Source organism: Panthera onca, chromosome B2, assembly GCF_046562875.1.
Source record: "Panthera onca isolate mPanOnc1 chromosome B2, mPanOnc1 haplotype 2, whole genome shotgun sequence".
Taxonomy (NCBI): Eukaryota; Metazoa; Chordata; class Mammalia; order Carnivora; family Felidae; genus Panthera; species Panthera onca.
The window spans coordinates 120,631,232-120,650,752 of record NC_138343.1 but is presented as its reverse complement, the minus strand read 5'-3'; the positions used below and the strand labels follow the sequence as shown (position 1 = coordinate 120,650,752).

Genomic DNA, 19,521 nt, shown 5'->3' with positions numbered 1-19,521 from the left:
ATTAATTAAAGAAGGTTACTTTATGTTTTTATGAATTTTTAAAATTTTTTTGATGTTTCTTTTTGAGAGTAAAGAATTTTTATTTATTTTTGAGAAAGAGAGAGAGAGCAGAGAGAGGCAGAGAAAGGGAGGGAAACACAGAATCCAAAGCAGGCTCCAGGCTCCAAGCTATCAGCACAGAGCCCTATGCAGGGCTCAAACCCACAAACCTACAAACCGGGAGATCATGACCTGAGCCAAAGTCAGATGCTTAACCAATTGAGTTACCCAGGTGCCCCTTTTATGAAGTTTTTTAAATGTTTATTTATTGTTGAGAGAGTGAGAGACAGAGACAGAGCACGAGTCGGGGGTGGGGGGGCAGAGAGAGAGAGACACCGAATCCAAAGCAGCTCGACGCTCTGAGCTGTCAGCACAGAGCCTGACATGGGACTCAAACTCATGAACCATGTGATCATGACCTGAGCTGAAGTCGGACTGAGGCCACCCAGTCGCCCCTTAACAAAACAATTTTTTTTTATTTTTTATTTTTTATATTTATTTATTTCTGAGACAGAGACAGAACATGAGCAGGAGAGGGACAGAGAAAGAGGGAGACACAGAATCAGAAGCACGCTCCAGGCTCTGAGCTATCAGCCCAGAGCCCGACGCGGGGCTCGAACTCACAAACCGTGAGATCATGACCTGAGCTGAAGTCGGTCGCTCAACCGACTGAGCCACCCAGGCGCCCCAACCAAACAATTTTAGTGCGTAAACAGGATGTTTTAGGATTCCAGGGGTTGTTTTCCTTTATGCCACGCGCAGTAGTCAATGCTCCTTTGTAAATACTAATAAGCCTGGCAAAGGAGCCGGTTAGTAAATGGTAGTCCCTCTGGGCCCGCCTGCAGGTGATTTTATAAAGGTAGCGGTAAGAGTGAGATGAGCAATGCCTTGTTTTCCCCGAGTAGCCAACAGTGTTGGCTGAACAGACTTAACACATTTCCTTACTATGGCAGTTGACCAAACTATGGTCCAAAACAAGAGACCACCTGATCTAGTCAGAACCCCTGCCCTAGGCTTCTCCTCCTTCATCTGGCCAACTTCTTATTCTTTAACACTTTGCACTAACATTGTCCCTTTGAAAGAAACTTCCTGGGCTTCCCCCTCCCCACCCCGAGGCACCTTGCCACCCCTCCAGACCGAGGTGGGGATAATGCAGATATAGACACGGTATCGTTCTTACCACAACATGTATTTCTCTACTGGCTGTAGCTTCCTTAGAGACAGAAACTACCGATACTTGTATTCACAGATCCGCCCACAGGATTAGCATGGACTCAGAGATAGCAACACCATCTCCAAGGGGTGGCATATGGTGGGGAGGAGGAAAAGCTTTTAACTTTCCACCTCTTCCTCCATAGTCTCTATTAACCATCCCCTCCTCACCCCAAATAAACACACAGCGTACTTGCAACCAGTATGCATTCGAGGCCAGTGTAGAATTGAGGCAAGCCTTCTAGTATCCCTTTCCCGCAGGATGCTTAGAGCGTTCCTCCTACATATCCCTCAAGCTCAATAAATACCTGCTCAAATGCTTTCGGGAGAGAGGAAAGAGGAAGAGCAGGAAATGATTCGAACGGCCATGATTTTGAAAAATCCGGTCTGTTGAACTGTAATTTACACACGGCAAAGTGTTCCTTCTCTTTCATATAAAAGTTTGTTGGCTTTTGGCAAACGCATAGTCATCAAACCACCATCATGATCATGGTAGAGGACGTTTGGCAATCCTCAAAAAGTCTCTTTGGACTACCAGAGTTTTACATGAACTCTAGAAGAACCGCAAAACCAATCAATGCTGTAGATTGAATCACGTGTGCTTGCATCTTGGACAACTTAACGCCCCTCTCCAGAATGAATAGTTTACTTTCCCTCAGTCACAATGCCATCGTTTGGTTGTGTTGCGTTTTCCTTTTGGAAATCTCAAAGCATTGAGCCAACAAGACTGTACTGTCATTCCCCAAAGAAACCTGGTCCGACTACAGAGATTTGGACTTCAATTCAATGAAATCAACACATCTCTTCCCAACTGACCGGTCTGTTTCTCTTCTGGGAATATTGCATTTAATGAGCTGGCCACTAGCTCGATCAAGTAGGCAGGGGCCTTTCCCTCATTTATAGGTTATACTCCCTGGTGGTGATTGTGAAAAGCTTCTGCATCCTGGGGACACTTGGTACATTTGGAACTGAGTGGATGGATAAGTGGAATGACACAGCAGACAAGTGAATGACAGATTCATGAATGAGTAAATGAAGGAAGGAAGGAAGGAGCGGTGGCCTCCCTCTCATGGACTGCACCATCTGAGAGGCACCGTGAGGTCAGGTGACTGGCAGAGAGCCACATGCTGATGTGCTGGCCGGGCCAGATCAGATGCCAAGTTGATTTTCTCTGCTGTCTCCATTTACCCATCAACTCTCATTTTGAAAAGTCTCCATGAAATATCAACCAACATTCAAGGGTAGAGACGGGAAAATAGGGCATGCACAAAATAAGCGGCCTTTTTTTTTTAAGTGAATTTCATGTACAAAGAATGACAGGAGTAAGGACTTGGGGGGAGGGGGTAGATTTTCACTTGATAGGAAAAGGCTTTCCTCTCATTCACCCGTGCTTCCTTTCCATCAAATGGATTCAATAATACTTTCTGGTGACGCTCTTTTGTGTTTTTACCATAAACCACTTTGTACGTGTTCATTGTGTTCTTCTTCAACAGCCTTCCTCAGTGAACAAGCCACAATGACTTCCACTGTGGCCCGCTACAGTGTGTAGGGAGAGGACGCCAGAAGAGGTTCCCTATGGTGGGAGATCGTCCATTGTTAGACCTAGGCTTGCACCTGATTGCATGTTTCTCCACATTTGGACAGATCACGAATGAATTTGATTACATTTCCACTGAGAGCCTTCTGTTCAGGAATACGGATCAGAAGCATGCCCATGAGCATAAAACAAAAACGCACTGCATTTCGTAGGAAACTCTGATCTCAACGGTCCTAACCGGAGAAAGAAAAGAAACGGGGAGATTAAAGTAGCCCTCCCGAGGGGTGTCAACAGCTTTGCAGTGCGTCCTGGGCTGGTGCCTTCTCTCCATCCGCCGCTCAGATATTCATGAATCTCTGCGTCTCCAGCAGCTCTTTCTCTCTCCCTCTGCCTCTCCGGGGCGGCTCTCCCTCCCTCCCTCCCTCCGGCTTCTGCTCTTTCTTACTCCTTCCCTCGGCTGCTTAACTACAGCTCCCACTGGAACTTGCACGATCAAAAACAGCTCTCCTCCCCAGCAGCCTCCAGAAGCGCATCACCTGGAGCCGAGCGGCTGGCCCCGGCGCGCCCGCCGCAGAGCCGCCAGGTACCCGGGGGGGCGCGCAGGGGGCCGGGGGGCGCCCTTCCCCGGCTCGCCAGCCGCGGAGCATCTCCCCGGAATCCGCCGCAGCCCCGGGGGCCGGCAGCCCCCGATGCCCGCGTTTCGGAGCGACGATGGGCAGAGCGAGGCCACTGCCGGCGGCCGCTGAAAGTGGGGAGAGGTTGCTGCAGTAGCCGTGCCGCAGAATGTGCGAGTGAAGACCTGAGCCCCGCTAAGGTTCTCCATCCCGCTCCGTCTTCATCAACTGTCTCCGGGAGGGCAGCCGGGCACCAGATGCGCTAACCAGGCGGTGCCACCCTGGATCTATAACTGTGAACTCCCTACGGTGGAAAATGGTAAACAAAGACATGAATGGATTCCCAGTCAAGAAATGCTCAGCCTTCCAATTTTTTAAGAAGCGGGTAAGGACAGGGTTTGTGTGTTTCTTTTGTTTTCTCCCCTTCTCTGAAATGCTTTTGACTGCTTGCCCCGGGGCGAGCCTAAGGTTTGGTTGCGGAACCCCGAAGGAAAGGCGAGCTTCTGGCAGCAGTGGTCCAGCTGGGAAATACACCTGCCTTGATGCAGATTTGTGGGTGGGGGCGCCCAGAAACAGTTGTTTGGGGAGGAGGGGGCGGGGTGGGCCCGGATGCCTTAAAGAGGGTTCGAGCCACCAGATTCCAGGCATTTTCGAAGGGAATGGGCCAGGGATACAGTTATGGCTAACAATTTAGTCGGGGACTACTAAGTCAGTAGCTCCCCTCTCTCCCGTCTTTGAAGGTTCAACTTTTTCCACACCTTTCATGGACTGGGTCTCCAATGCTGCATTACCATCTTCATCAGTCAGAAGCAGTCTGGCTTCCCAAATCCATTCAGCCAATAACTTGCTGAGTCTCTATCTATGGTAAAAATAGCCAAGGACTAGAATGACCTTTTGCAGAAATGATGGAATCCAGCATTTTAAATCCTCTCTTTCAAGTGGCCTCAATGTTGTTGGGTATGAACGCCTGTCTTTCAGCGAGAACAGTGGGAAGTCTGAATTCAAGTGACAATATGGGGTGATGCTGCCGTATACATTTATTCCTCAGGTACCTTGTTCTTCCATTGACAGTGTTAACATTACTTGGCTTATAAATAAGCAGAGAAGGGAGAGGTCTTTTTCCGTGTGTTGCACAGTAAGCCGAGTTCATTGTGATAGTCACTCTGCTGGTGTGCGTAAACCGGCAGATTTATGCACAAGTGGGAGGTAAGAAATGTATGATTGTTAAGGGACCGGTGACTGATTCTTACGGAGAGTTTCTTAAGCCACAGAACCTTCCTCCAGCCCCCCAGGTGCCCAGTCCTACTTAATGCCCTAGGGCAATTCCATCAAAATGGCTCTCTCCATTCATTCTTCTCTCCCTTCATTCAGGTCCTTTCTGTCCTGTGCCTGACACACAGCCTTTCACTTAACACACCTCCAGCAGAATGCAATGAATCGCATACCGGGCCAGACCACCTCCCTGCACCAAATGGGCCACCTGGGAAGGTAGTGCTGAGAGCAATAAGTCAGGCCTGGCCAGAGGGCCAGCACAGGCTCCCTTGGGCTGAATTCTCATCAGTAAAACCCAACCTTCCCGTAAGTCCCATGGGTCGAGACGTATGCATTAAAACCAAAGCAAAACGACCCTGTCCTTACCATCGCTCCTGGAGATCCCTCAGCACTGGAGACCACAGGCTGAACCCTGACAAGTCGGTACAACTTCTCAGGGCTCTGCGGTGTTCCTTGGTGTTCCCTGTAGTCAAAATATTTCTTTCCAAGGAATGGGCCCTCTGTGAAAATGAATTTCCAACACCAAAAAAAAAAAAAAAAAAAATGTTTTGCTAATTAAAAAAAAAGAAGAAAAGAAAAGAAAAAAAGAAATGAAGTCATAGCCCATAATTCAGTGCTTAAACTCTTCACTCTCTTTTAATTAATTAATTAACTTAGTGGTATTGGCGGGGGGGGGGGGGGGGGGGACCAGGGTGATATTTTAGAAGTCCTCAGTTAGATATTTTTTATCCACCAAGTAGCTGTCAAGTAGAATTTTTTTTTTAAGCTGTCACTTATCTTCTTTGCTATCAAAATGTATGAATAGGTACATAAATTATCATCTGGTTTCTTTTTGCTTAAAAGCAACATTTACCAATAGTCTTCAGCTGGCACCTCTATTGACCTTGAATTTTGCAAAGAACCAGCCAGGTGTGTTTTTCTGAGTACTTGGCAGAGAGAAAGAGGTCTATACCAAGATTTTCTGGCCGGTAGCTTCATCTGCCTTCTAACCTGGGTTTATCAGTCGCTGGAGATAGAATCAGAAATCCCACCCCCGCCCCCACCCTACTGGTCTCCTTACCCCTCAAGGACAGCAAACTCAGCAGAACGTGACTTTGTTGGAAGTCATGAACAGCCCCAAAGATAAATTCCTTGATTCTTGTCTACTGGTATACAGGTTCTCTGTTCTAAAAGTGCATTTCATTTTGTACCATGACTTTTGCTTTGGGCTTTGCTTTTTTGTTTTGTTTTTGTTTGGTTTTTAATCATACAGCCAACAGGTAAATAAATGTGTAAAACATTAATACTATGCCGAGGTGAATCCCACCTCTTCCCCAATCTTCCCCAGAAGTAACTGTTGCTACCATGTTGATGTTCATAGTTTCCAGCCTTTTTCTATCCATTTACATACACATTCATATACTAGAATGTCTTTGTTTTCAGCTAAGAATAATCCATTTTTCCTATATTCTATTGTTGAAGTTCCACACATTTCTGCATATTTATTTTTAACCTAGATGGACAGTCTTACAAAGTGAACCTTTGTCCAATGCCCACATAAGACCATGAATAGATCTTAGGAGGGAAAAAAAAAACATAGGTATTTTAGGGCTTGCGAGAAAGACTGAGGTCTGGATCCATATTGTCATTGCAGAAGGCTTAAATAGTGCTTCTGATGCCCCTGAGACATTCCAAAGGGAGCATAAAGAAGCTCAAGGAAAAGGAATATTGACGAACTGCCCCATCATTCATTTAGGAGAGTAAGTATAGCCACCATTCATTGAGTGCTTCCTATGTTCTAGACGTTAAGGGTCAAGTACTTTACGTGTATTATCTCATTTAATCCTCACAGAAACCCTATGAAGGAAGAGATATTATTAAATGTGCAAAGTGTGGTTCAGGGACATTAAACAACCAGCCCAAGCTGACGTCGATAAAAAGTAGCAGAGCTAAAATTTAAACCTTATTTAACCCAAAGTCTGTATTCCTAATCCAGACTTTTGATTTCAGATCGTCCTCCCACCTTTTTTATTTTCCACCACAGAATCTTTTTTCTTCCAAGTGAAATCTTTGTGTCTCTACCTAATGTATCAAACCTACAAAGGCAGCCGATCCTTAGCAGACAAGTCTCTCGAAGCTCCTTTCCAGCCCACAGTCGGAAGACAGGCTTGGTGCTATTCTCCCAAATCCTTTGGACTTATGCTTTCCACTCTCATGTCTTAAAAGCTCAACCAAATCAGCTTAATTTCATTTAGTTGAGAATTGCTAAGCTAAACTCCATACGAGTCCTACTTTAATTCTCTCCGTGTTAATGATAAGTTAGCATTAAATGCCTATGGATTATGTTTTATTCTCAGAGCCTCTAAAAATTCACTTAAGATGAATGGGAAAATGTCCTTATCAGTTCTACTCCCACAATCCAAGAGCTTTAAAAGTTATCAATCTCACTAAAGAGAATCCATTTTCATGGATTTAAAGATCTGTTCATAGTTCAGATTCTCACATTATGAGTCAGAAAACACAGACAAATGGTATTGTCTCCAACTTGATAATCCTTTTTGGAAATACACCGGGTATGTAAAAAAGACTTCTACAGCCATAATTATACTGTCTTCTGTAAAATTTCAAACGCTAGCTAGCCATATAGAATTTTGGATTTGGAGTGAACCTTAGAATGACCTCATTGACTTCTCTGTTCCAATGATGAGGAAACTGAGGATCACGGAGGTGAGACACGTACTCAGTTTAGGATGAAGCTAAACATTCCTCACACGTTGGGTTTTCCCTTCCAGATCTACCATGCTTTCCTCTTCACTGTGTCCTCTAACTAGTTCAGTGCCTTGTCCAACGCCTTGTCCGTTTGTTTTTTAAACAAATAGAGCAGGAACAAAATCCAGCTCTTGTCTTCGTAGAGTTAACCGCCTCGTGACCACCAGCTTTGACGCGATACTTCTGTCTGGGCTCGGTATCGCGCGATTTTGTACATGTAGACAATTCCTCACATTGTATTCATTTAAGCAATTCCTTGTGTTGCTCTTTACTACTAACAAATGTTATAATAGGTATCGCTTATGCAGAACTAGCATTGCTGGGCACTGTTCTAAGAGGTTTTAAGTATGCTACCTATACGGAAATTCTCACAAAAATCCTAAGGTAGATGCTGTTGTTATTCCGATTTCACAGATAAAGAAACTGAGGGGTACGGAGGTGGAGAAAATGGTGCATCCTGCTAGTTAGTGGCAGAATCAGGGTTTGGATCCAAGAGCCTGGCTCCAGTGTCCATACAGCCTTAACCACTAGTACATGCTGCCTGTTGGCGTTAACCAACCCAGCGTGGTCGGAGAAGTGAAAAGGTAGGACTATGACTGCCCTGGGGTCCTCCTTTCTCTAAAAACGTCAGGGAACGAAGCAAAGGTTTTCAGCCTGGTTATGATGTTTACTCTGGCAGAGCTGAGGGGTGAAGTTTAGCTCCTCTGAACTGGTTCCGTGAACAGCGTTCCCTTACGAGCATTTCCCTTTACTGTTCTATTATGTCTGCTTAAAGCATTGAATTAGAATGATACTAAAGGTCCCCTTCATATGTGAACCATTTCATGTCTTCCCAGAGGGCTAACATTTACTGGGCTTTTACTAAGGGTCAGGCACTATTCAAAGCACTTTGCTGCTGTAATCCTCACAATTATGCCCATCTTACAGCTAAGGACACTGAGCTTCAGGAAGGTTAAGCAACTGGTCCAAGGTCATAGGGCTATGAGGAGGGGCAGCAGAATGCAAACTCAAGAGGTCAGCTCTAGCCCCACCAGTCTTCCATTTGCACCTCTGGAGTGCACCGCCATGATGAGAACACTCACTGCATCAGGGTTGGCTCTCCCCAGTGGAAACTACCGTGAGGATGATCCAGGCAGGATTTTGTGTGGAGTTTTTGGCCATAGGTTTGGAAAGTTAACATTTTCCAAGTGACTCCCAAGGGTAATAGGAATGATTTCCAACAAATCTGAAGTCTCCAAGATAATATTTGGTCATACTTCTTGGAACCACGGGGGAGACTCTACTGGCTTCTACTGTGCTTTCTTGAGAAGTAGCTAAAATCTGAGTTATTTGAGTCCCTCTTGCGTGCGCTCCAACAGCAGAGCACATGGTCCTGCTTCCCGCCCCCCGCACTGTAATATCAGGACTGTTTACTCACCTGTAGTGCCCATAGAGCAGGAAGGTCCTCAAGGTCAGAGAACCCATTACCTTGTTCACCATATCCTTTACTTGTCAAACCAAATTTGTTAAATGAAAGTATATACCAAATGAATGAATGAATCCTTTTGTTAACTTGTCCCTAAGTCGTTTACTTGCCCTCTTTCTCCCCCGTTCTTGTAACCGAATTGATAACTTAGAATCTCATGCATTTTAGTTTCCTCTCTGTTTGGATATGGACTATAAATAAATGAAGACTTTGAAAAATAACTTAAATCGGGTTCAAGGACAAGTTGTCGCTATGCTCAATAGCCGGCAGGTGCCTAGGAAACTTGAACCCATCTTGTTTGCTGATGCAGTGCCTACACCACAATTCCTATTCTATAATGTTTTTCCTGTTGGGCCAAACAACACAGATATAGTAAGATTGACTAATCATTTTTATTTTATGCTAATATAGACCTGACTTCAGCATTGTATAATATTTGCGTTCTATATTCTCCCACCTACGATTTTCAAAACCCCGTTCCAATTATTATTTTTCCTCATTTTTCAATGTGGTTTTAGGAGCCACAGAGGGTGAAGAAAAATCAGAACTCAAGATGCTTTTTCCGCTTTGGTCTCCGAGACCTTGGGGGTTTGGCCTGGAGCAGGGGCAAGTTTGGCTGGCAAGGTTTGGTTGTGCTGGGGAATTAGTCTCCGGTCCCACAGAATGCGGGTGCGAAGGCACACTTTGTCATCCGAGCAGTTCTCGAGAAAGCCCTATGCTAGTTACGCTCTCACTCGGCTCCAGACCTTGGGAAATGTTTTGAATGGAAAGTATAGCAGAGTTCCTTGAAAGTTGCCTTTTTTGAAGAATTAGTGCTGAAGTGCCATATATAACACTGGAGTAAGAAATATTTCTGAGCTCACCCACATTTGATGATCTACTTAACGAGATAAAGCAAAACCAAAATGGGGGTAGGGAATCATTGAAACGCATGTCCCCATTTGAAGAGGTCTGATTAGAAAAACACAAAGGGAAGAAGTATGAGGATTGCATCGATAGAAAAACTTAATTAGTAATTTAGGTCAAGCTAAAGATAGTCACTGGAAGAAATACTGTGAAGGCAGACTTTTTCAAGTGTCTTTTTTTTTTTTTAATGCTCACTAGTTTTAAGTTTCAGGAATAAGTCCCACAAAATTAAGTAGTAAAGATCAACATTCTTAACATTGGCAGATAAGGAGAAGACTGACTTACCAGTAGGATGCTGCTCCCTGCCTGCTAACTAGAGCTTTAGATCTCAGCTCGCCAGCTTGTCTGAGTGTGGACTCATTGGCCTCTCACCAACACCAGGATGGGGACCTTTCTCCTTTCCATGGGGTTTAAGAAGGTTAAGTTCACAGGGCGAACAGTTTCCCCAAAGAGCTTTAACTCTTTGCACAACCTCTCTGGAGATTCATGACCTTCCTGCGGGGAGGACCGGTCCGGCCCTTATTCTCAGGTCACCCTCCTGGCCCAGCAACAAGAAGGTAGGTATAGCGATGCACCCCTGCCCTTGGTCTAAGGGCCATCCTAGCGGGCGGGTGGCCAGATGTCTCTGGCAGACTGTAGAGTTAGGCTAACAAATTTTAAAAGACTACGTGTGGGACGAAGAAGAGGGTGAGGTGAGGGAGAAGACAATAGGAAAAGCGGACAAGGCAAGTTAGGTGCTGCTCTGGCTTCCTTCTGTAGCTGCTCCGCACTGGGAGAAAGAATTACCATTATAGTTTGTTTCCTCTCACACCTATTGCTCCCCAGCATTGTAAAATGATTTCATAAGTATTTACAACAAAGGGAAATGAAAATCAAGGCTGTAACTAGGGCGGTAGGAGAATCTTCCCCCTTGGTAGCGCAAGATGCCAAAATCTTACTCTAATTGCTTTACAGCTCCTGCTGTGATTTTTTTTTTTCTGGGAAGAGTCCACTTAGCTATTTTTATAGTATTGGGGTCACCTTGATCTATTTTCCCTTCCTAGGTCAGGGCATTCACCCAAAATGCCATTTGCTTGGGGAAATGACTGACCATGTGGTTCTTCCCCTTCTCTCCTTCTCCTCGTCCTCCTCCCCCCCTCCTCTTCCTCCCTCCTCCTCCTTCTCCTCCTCCTCCCCCTCCTCCTCCTCCTCTCCCTCTCCATCCTCCCCCTCTTCCTCCTCCTCCTTCTTCTTCCACCTCTCATCTCTACAGGACAAGTTCACTTCAAGGTAATAGAGACAAAAGCCTGAAGTGAAATATTCCTAGATTCACATCCTATAGAAAACAGAACTCTTGTTCTCCTAACCCACTGGCTCCAGGAATATCTTTCCATTTCTGAGTCTGTTAGAGTTGAGCTCAGCCAGTATGGAAGACCTCGACAGATCAAGATTTTGGTTTCTAGAAATAGCCAGGTGAAATGGTTCCCCCAATAGTTAAAACGTTTTAGGACTTAAGTCCATGTAGGACCAACCGTAAAATATACCAAGGGGGCGCCTGGGTGGCTCAGTTGGTTAAGCATTCGACTCAGTCTCAGCTCAGGTCATGTTCTCACAGTTTGTGACGTTGAGCCTCAAGTCGGGCTCTGCGCTGACAGTGCAGAGCCTGCTTGGGATTCTCTCCCTTCTCTTTCTGCCCCTCCCCAGCTCGCGTGTGCTCTCAGCTCTAAAAATAAATAAACTCAAAAATATGTACAGAAATAAAAAAGAATAATAAAATATACCAAGGAAAAAAACTTAAAGTTAATAGTTCGGGAATTAAAAATACACAAGAATATGTGTTTTCAGTATTTATTAGTCACAAATATAATCTTTTCCATAGATTTTCCATAGATCCGTAGAATGATCTTTCTGAAAATCGACTGCATTTCCTTTGAATCCTGAACCTTTCTGGACCAGTACTAATTTTGATGGTATCGCACCAAAAATTTATGAGAAAAAAAAGCTATGAGTGTATAGCTTTAAGGGTGGTTAAGAAGAACAAGGTAAGGCTAAATAGTCCAACAGTGGAGGGGCAGTCTAAAAATAGACACATTAAAAATGATCTCTCTCTCTAGTCTCACATAGTTTATCTGAAACCTGGAATAGAGACTTCCTGAGGGCAGGAAGGCAGAGGGCAGAGGACCTGAGGGCAGAGATCAAGAAGATATGTTTAATGAATCCATAAAGAGAATGTAATCAAGGGGCTGGGGGAGGGGGGGAAGGCATCATGTGTAACTGTAATAGAATTACCTGGTTAAATAGGGTATTGACAAAGAGGGGAAGTAAGAATTAAAATAAAGCCGAGCATGATTTCCACGGCTTCTAACTAGGGGTATTTGACATTCCACCAAATAAAAGTGAGACAGAATTAGAGCCTTATGCCTTCATGCGTTACTATACTCTAAAGCAGATAATAAAGTGACGTTTTTCTTTAGTTAGGCTAGGCAGAAGCTAGATTTGAGCAACAACCTCTAAACTATCTTGATGATTAACTTGGCGTTTTTTAACCACGAGATGTAAGTAATTAAAAAAAATTGTGATAAGTTGGAGGGCTTGACTTAGGAAGACTCATGTCGTTTACGTCAAGTGTACTATGATTAACAAGAAAAGGGGAGTGAAAATCTGAATAGTCTACTGAAGAGTATGTTTAATGGCATGATAAAGCTTAAAGAGTTAGGAGATATCAAAGACATGTATAGCATTTCACTCATGGAGGGAAATTACAGACTCTCATCCATCTTTAGGTAAGAAGCGAGAAAGCATCTCGAAGCCATCTTTGATTTTCACAAGGCCATTAAGGTTGTGCTAGCTTGTTAGGGCTCCCATAACAAAATGACAAACGGGAGGGCTTGAACCACAAAAATGTATTGTGTCACGATTCTGGAGGCTGAAAGCCTGAGATCAAGACGTCGGTGAGGCTGCTTCCTTCTGAGGCTGTGAGAGCGGGATTTCCTTCCAGGCCTCTCTCCTTGGCCTGTAGGTGGCCATCTCCTTCCTGTGTCTTTACATCTTCCTCCCTCGGTGGGTGTGAGTCCAAATTTCCCCTTCTTATAAGGACAACTTATAAGGACCTTTATAAGGACACCAGTCACACCTCATTGGCGCCCACCTCCTCTTAACTTGATTACCTCTCTAAAGATCCTACCTCCAGACACATACTGAGCTTCTGGGGTTAAGACTTTAACGTATGTTGGGGGGTCAGGGGCCATAATTCAACCTGTAAGAGAGGTTTTTCCTTACCCTGGCAGCTTCATTTACATCTTCAATGGAAAATCCCCAGTAAAATGGGCTCCTAAAGCAGAAAGTTTCACTTTGTCAAAATTATTAGTAAGTCCAGGGAAACAAGACTGCAGAAAATCCGTAACACTGGAGAATTTCAGGTGAGACAGACGTTCGGCAGGCAAGAATATCTTAAAAAATGGTCCTAAAGCTGGCAATGTGGGTAGAACTGGGGAAAAATTGCTGCTGAGTTTTTACGTAATAAAGCTTGAGGCGCTAGATGGCTGATAGAATGTCTAATATAGCATTTAAGAGCTTACAACTCATAATAACCATGTGTAAATGAATTTCTCCAAAGAATATCGATATAACTGCTTTCTCTTTCATCCACTTGAGCTCCAAGATGAAATGTTACATAAGACCTAGGACCTGGCACTTCCTGTATACAGGGCCTTAGTTATCAGCTTTGGCAAAACAGTTATTTCTAATGGTTTTGTCTCTTAGTCAACTTTTCTGTGAAAGGCCCACACTCACACCACCGTTAATAAGCTGGGGTAGCCATTTCTAATAATTAGTCTTCTAACATGAAATCAATGCTTCAAATCAGGCCTTTGAGAGTAACTGTTCAGACTTAATCTCAATCAGATGGAATTTCAGAGTGTGTCATTTTTTTTCGTCTCTTATCTTGACAAGTAGCACTTGCATTATACATTTAATTCGATTCCAAAACTCAGAGCCGTGACTATTTCTAACAATGCTTCCCTTCCTAAAATTATTATCCCCGAAACAGCGGGTTCAGACTAAATGTTGAAACTCACCCTTTTTGCGGGGGGGAGGGGAGGTGATTTCTCGTCACCAACAGCCAACGTGAATTCCCAGTTGGAATTCCCAGTCCTTTTTTTTTTTTTTTTTTTTTTTTTAATGACACCTGTCAATCTGTAATCACACATTGAACAAATGTCTGGAACATAGAGGTGCCTGGGTGGCTGAGTCGCTTCGGCTCAGGTCATGATCTCACAGCTTGTGAGTCTGAGCCCCACATCTGGCTCTCTGCTGATGGCGTGGAACCTATTTGGGATTCTCTGTCTCCCTCTTTCTCTCTCTGTCCTTACCCTACTTGCGTTTTCCCTCTCTCTCTCTCTCTCTCTCTTTCTTTCTCTCTCTCTCTCACACAATAAATAAATGAACATTAATTTTTTTAATGTCCTTAACATTAATTAATATCCTCCTACACCATGATCTCTTTGAGGGAAGGGGTGTGTGCCCTCCCTTGCTCATAAATAGATCCTCCTCTGAGCTTTGCACCTGGAGGGTATCAATGTATCCCTATTGAAAGCAAAAGGCAATTATGAAATTCTGATGTAAGGGGGGGAGAGAAGAGAGGTGTTAACACTAAAAACCCACAAGTCCTTTAAATTCTATTCCGTTGTGTTTTGTTTTGTTTTAAAAAGAGGCAGATGCTAAGACTTCAAATCTGAGACACATTTATATTCCAAATGGCATTGCTTTTGAAGTCATTGCCTCTTTTATCATTTACTACTCCCTGTGAGGAGGTCCACATGAGAAATTGCTCTTAAAATTTCGCAGTAGGTTAAAGATTTTTCTTTTCTAAAAGAAATCACATTCGGCATGGTAGAATCCCACAGGTTTGCCTCAGTTGCCAGGAAACGCAAAGCTAAATTTAAAGGTATATTTCCATGAACAAATTAGACAGAGCTTTAGAAATAACTTCTCAGTTGCTAAATTTGGTTTTAATCTTGTATTTTTATTTTAACTCTCTTGTTATGTGTATCTCATTGTAAACTGCCTCAGATGTTTTCAAAAGTCAGACAGCGTATTATACGAATGTATTGCTATGGTGATGAAACAGCAAACACAGAAGAAATCTAGTTCTAAAATATGAAGCTCTTCTTTACTAGCTTTTCGTCTTGAAAATACTTGCCTCAGACCAGATGCAATTGACAACTGAATCAGACAGAGCTAACTTTTAAACCGTAGGTTTATTATCTCAGGTATAAAACATAGGCAACTTGGACTCAAAGTAAACTCTAGGAATGTTTTCTGTTTGTCCCATTAAAATACAATATTCCAAATTTTGTCTAAGTGTACCAGAATTGTAGTATCTATTGTTGCATTACAAGATAACCAAAACTTAGAGATCAAAACAGTTTGTCAGGGCGCCTAGGTGGCTCAGTCCGTGGAGCGTCTGATTTCAGCTCAGGTCATGATCTCATGGTTCATGGGTTTGAGCCCCACGTCAGGCCCTGTGCTGACAGCTCAGAGCCTGGACCCTGCTTGGGATTCTGTGTCTCCTTCTTTTTCTGCCCCTCCCTGACTCATGCACTGTATCATTCTGTCCCTCAAAAATAAAAAAAATGTAAAAAAATTTTTAAAAGACCAATCAGTTTGTTTTTCTCATGCTTCTATAAATTAGGAATTCAGGTTGACTCATCAGGATGGTCCCGTTCCATGTCGTTGGCTGGCTTATTTCTCAGCTGCGCTCAGCAGGTGGCTAGGCCAGGCCCATGAGTCCCAGAAAGCTTCACTCTGATATCTGGAGCCTCATTTCTCCCCTTTTGGCCTCTTTCTTTCTCCACGTAGCTTGGGCTCCTTCACAGCATCATGGTCTTAAGACAGTCGGATATAGAAGGCTACTGGCTTTCAAGACGATGTGCTTCAGGAGAGGGGTGGAAGGCGCACATCTTATAAGGCTCTGTGTTGGAAATTATACAGTGTCGTTTTCACTGCATTTGATTCCTCAAGAAAATCACGGGGCCAGTTCACATTCAAGAGAAGAAATAAACTTTGCCTCTCAATGAGAAGAGTGGGAAAATGAAATTATAGAATGTTTCTATTGGTTCCACTAAAACATAGCATAATTTTCCAAAATGTACCCAGCTGTAGTGAATTTATCTCTAACCTTTTATAATCCAAACATTTTCAGTTACATTCAAAAAGTAGAAACACCCAAACCCTCATAGGAGAAAGATGTTAAGAACTTCTAGTGTGGGATCAGACAAACCCAGTTGGACTCTTACCTACATTACGGACAAGCTTTGTAACATTGCGCAAGCTATTTAATGGTCTGAGTATATTGGCTTATCTGCAAAATGGGTTTAATAACAACGCATAACTCATAGAACTGTTGAGAGGATTAAATGACAGAATGTGTGTAAAGCATTTAGCCCTAGTATCCGGAACATATTTAGCACCCAAAACATGTAAGGTGTTATCAAGGCAGCCTCAAAATTATGGCTTAGCTTTTTCGTCTGCGATTGTACACTTTTTGCTATGGTCTTGGTCGTGATTTTACTCATGAGTCTAGTTGTAGATGTGCTGCTATTAAACTCTTTGCTTTTGGATTTTATCGTTTAAAGGTGATTTCTCAAAAGACCTCTTCATGGTCAGCAGGCTTACACTTTTATTGAGTTATTTAGCGGTTTCCGGAGACTTAGGAACTAGAGAACATAATTCTTCTTCTGTTGATACTTGTCCCTGAGCAACGGCAATGGTCCGGCTTCATTGCCGAAATGAAGGATTGTACAGGATCTTAATAAATCGAACGATGCCAAATTACTTTGTAGTAGCAGTTGTTGTTGTTGTTGTTGTTGTTGTCGTTGTTTTGGTTCCATGTACATAAAGCCCTGAGGGAGAAGCAGAAACCCAAACCCTTATGTCCAGCATATGATCAGTTACTGATGAGATTCTATCTGAACGTAATGCCAAGCCTTGTTTTCTAATTCGTGCACCACCCAGTCAAGACCTGAAATCCATCTGAATATTCAGAAGCACAACCCCTGTCACTCATGAACACTCTGAAATAGTCTTTAAATAATCTTTTTATTGTTCCACTTTCATGAAAATATTTCTTACTAAAGACTCAGAAACTTGCGTGGCAAGGCATTCTGTCCCTAGGTTTTCTTTAACTCTAAGATCAAGCTCTTTCATAGGCATTTCCTTTGTCATGTGGACACTTATCTATCATTATCTTGCTTTCTTCCCTTTCTGGGCCTGCCTCCCTGAGGCCCACCCCCTCCAGGAGAACTCAGTCCTGGCTTCTGTGACTCAGCAGTATTTAGGTTTTCCTCTTTCCTTTCAGCCTCTTCCTGTTCTATCCTTCTTCTAATGTGGGAGTGGCTCAGCCTCCAACCTTGGTTCACTGGCCGCTCTCCCTCTTACCACCTTTTTCTCTCTTTTTCCCTCTCGCTCTGGTTCTCCAGCTTTCTCACCTCCCCACACATTCTTCCCTTTCCCTTCCCCTCCCCAGCAACACACTAAGTTCATTCATTCCCAGGCTTTAAATGCAATCTGTTTATCTTTCCTAAATGATCCATTCACTGAATATCAGATCTCTGTTCCCATTTGTCTACCTGACATTCCTGTTGAAATATCTCATGGACACCTTAAATTAATCCTGTCCCAAACTGAACTCTTAATTTTCCTTCCTACCTAATTCGGTTCCTTCCCTATTTTCCCCATTTCAATAAATGAAACTGCCATCTACTGCTCTGTTAGAGCCAGAAATTATTATTCCTCCTTCTTTTCTTCCAACATCAATGCAATCCATTAACACATCCGATTGAATTTACTTCTAAAATAGATTTCTTTTTATCTTCAGGACCTTTAATAAGGCTTCTTTACTCTTGTCTCTACATCTACTCTTCCCTGCCTTTCTCCTCCTTAACTTTCCCATAAAGAAATCACAGCGCTTTTCGACAGATTAACAACTTTCCCATAGTAGTAAGTTTTCTTGAGGAAACAAGGCAGTAAAAGAAGGAACCCCTCCAGAGCCATATAGAGAAGTGGCAAACTTGACCTTAGAAGCCAAGTTCCTTCTTTATGGCAATACGCTTTTTTACTTTCAGATTTCTACTCTTTTGTTTTTCTCCTCTCTTTCTTTTCTTTCTTTATTTTTCTTCTTATTTTTTTTGGAATTGAAGCATTTTATTTTGTGAAGAATTGTGGTATTTGGGGCTCTCTTGAAAATAGCGGATGCTGGAGCGCCTGGGTGGCTCAGTTGGTTGAGCGTCCGACTTCGGCTCAGGTCATGATCTCAGTCTGTGAGTTCGAGCCCCACATCGGGCTCTGTGCTGACAGCTCAGAGCCTGAAGTCTGCTTCGGATTCTGTGTCTCCCTCTCTCTCTGCCCCTCCCCACTCATGCTCTGTCTCTCTCTCTGTCAAAAATAAATAAAACATTAAAAAAAAAAAAAAAGAAAATAGCGGATGCTAATATGCTTCAGTTTAAATTATATTATTCATCCCCATCTACCTTAGGGCAAAAACGTCACAGAGATTGGAAAAGTCACCCCAAACCTTGTCAGAAGGAAATGGCCTAATTCTTTCTTTGAAACAAAAATAAACAGACGTATTCAAACATTGAGTATTTCCAGACTGGGAATCTTTTTTTTTTTTTTTTTTTTTTTCCAGATTGGGGATCTTTTTTAAGTGATTTACTAAACCAAAGTATAATAATAATGTTAGGGGCCATACTTTTTATGAACTTTACTGTTTGCCAACCGACCACTTTGGATTTTGAAAGTCCTCCCTATTCTGGATACATCCAGCATATTTGACCTTATCCCTTACGCTCCTTGGCATAACTCTCCACCTCTAGTCGCTCAAGAATGAACTGGGCCCCATCTCATCACTCTTACTGTTCTTCCACCTGATAGTTCCTCCTTTGTTCACTCCTCATCCTTACCCCACACTTGGCTAAATTCTACATGTTTCTGTACCTAGCTGTCAGTTCCACGTGACCCATAGAGCTTATCCAGGTACTATAATTTGCATAGACTTCTTTCTTCAAACGCCTCTTCAACTTTCAGTAAATACTGACTCATAGTACTCTCCCTTTGCGTGGTCATAATATACTCGCACAAGTAGCATTTTCAGAGCCTTTCATTTGGAAAATTGTCCAATGATGGTTTCTCTCCCTCGTGTCTCCCAACTCAGGAATTCAGGTATCCGTAGCTTTGGTTTACCAACAAGGATGCTGAGCGTCAGACAGGTTAAGTAACTTTCCGTGGTCACGCAGATAAGAAGGCCCACGACAGCTGACAACATTTGAGCTTCTCTTTCCATTACATCACATCACTTCTCTGGCAACTGCTATGGTTTTTCACTGGGCCATTCCAAACTCACTGTCTATTATCATAGGAAACGTCAGAGACTTGGGATGGAGTTTTGTTTTCGTGCTAGCATTCTCAGATTCTTCAGTCTAGGAGTAGAAGGGCATCTTCTTATGTCAAGTCCACCTTCTAAATAGCTTCTGGTTCCCATTTCCATTCATTCACTGACAGTCTGCACTGCCATTTCTCTAGTTCAGGTCACCTTTAGTCTTCCCTGGAAAACGGCCACCACCTCCTAGCTGGCCTTCTGCTGCCAATCTTATGCCACAGAGCCCTCCAAACTGCCGTCTAGAAGAGCTTTCTGAAACACAAGTTGGAGCATGATATCCCCGTGCTTAACACATTTCAGTGGTTCATCGTAG

The 19,521-nt window shown here is 43.3% G+C and overlaps 1 protein-coding gene across 1 annotated transcript in view; it reads left to right on the top strand.

Annotated features, from left to right (window-relative positions):
• Nucleotides 1–3,423: 3,423 nt before the first annotated feature.
• The window catches only part of SGK1 (serum/glucocorticoid regulated kinase 1), a 113,005-nt gene continuing 96,907 nt past the window's right edge, over nt 3,424–19,521 (top strand). Inside the window, exon 1 of the mRNA XM_060616718.3 lies at nt 3,424–3,787. Coding sequence (XP_060472701.3) covers nt 3,719–3,787 — 69 coding nt within the window. The 5' untranslated portion in view covers nt 3,424–3,718. The remainder of the gene's footprint in view (nt 3,788–19,521) is intronic.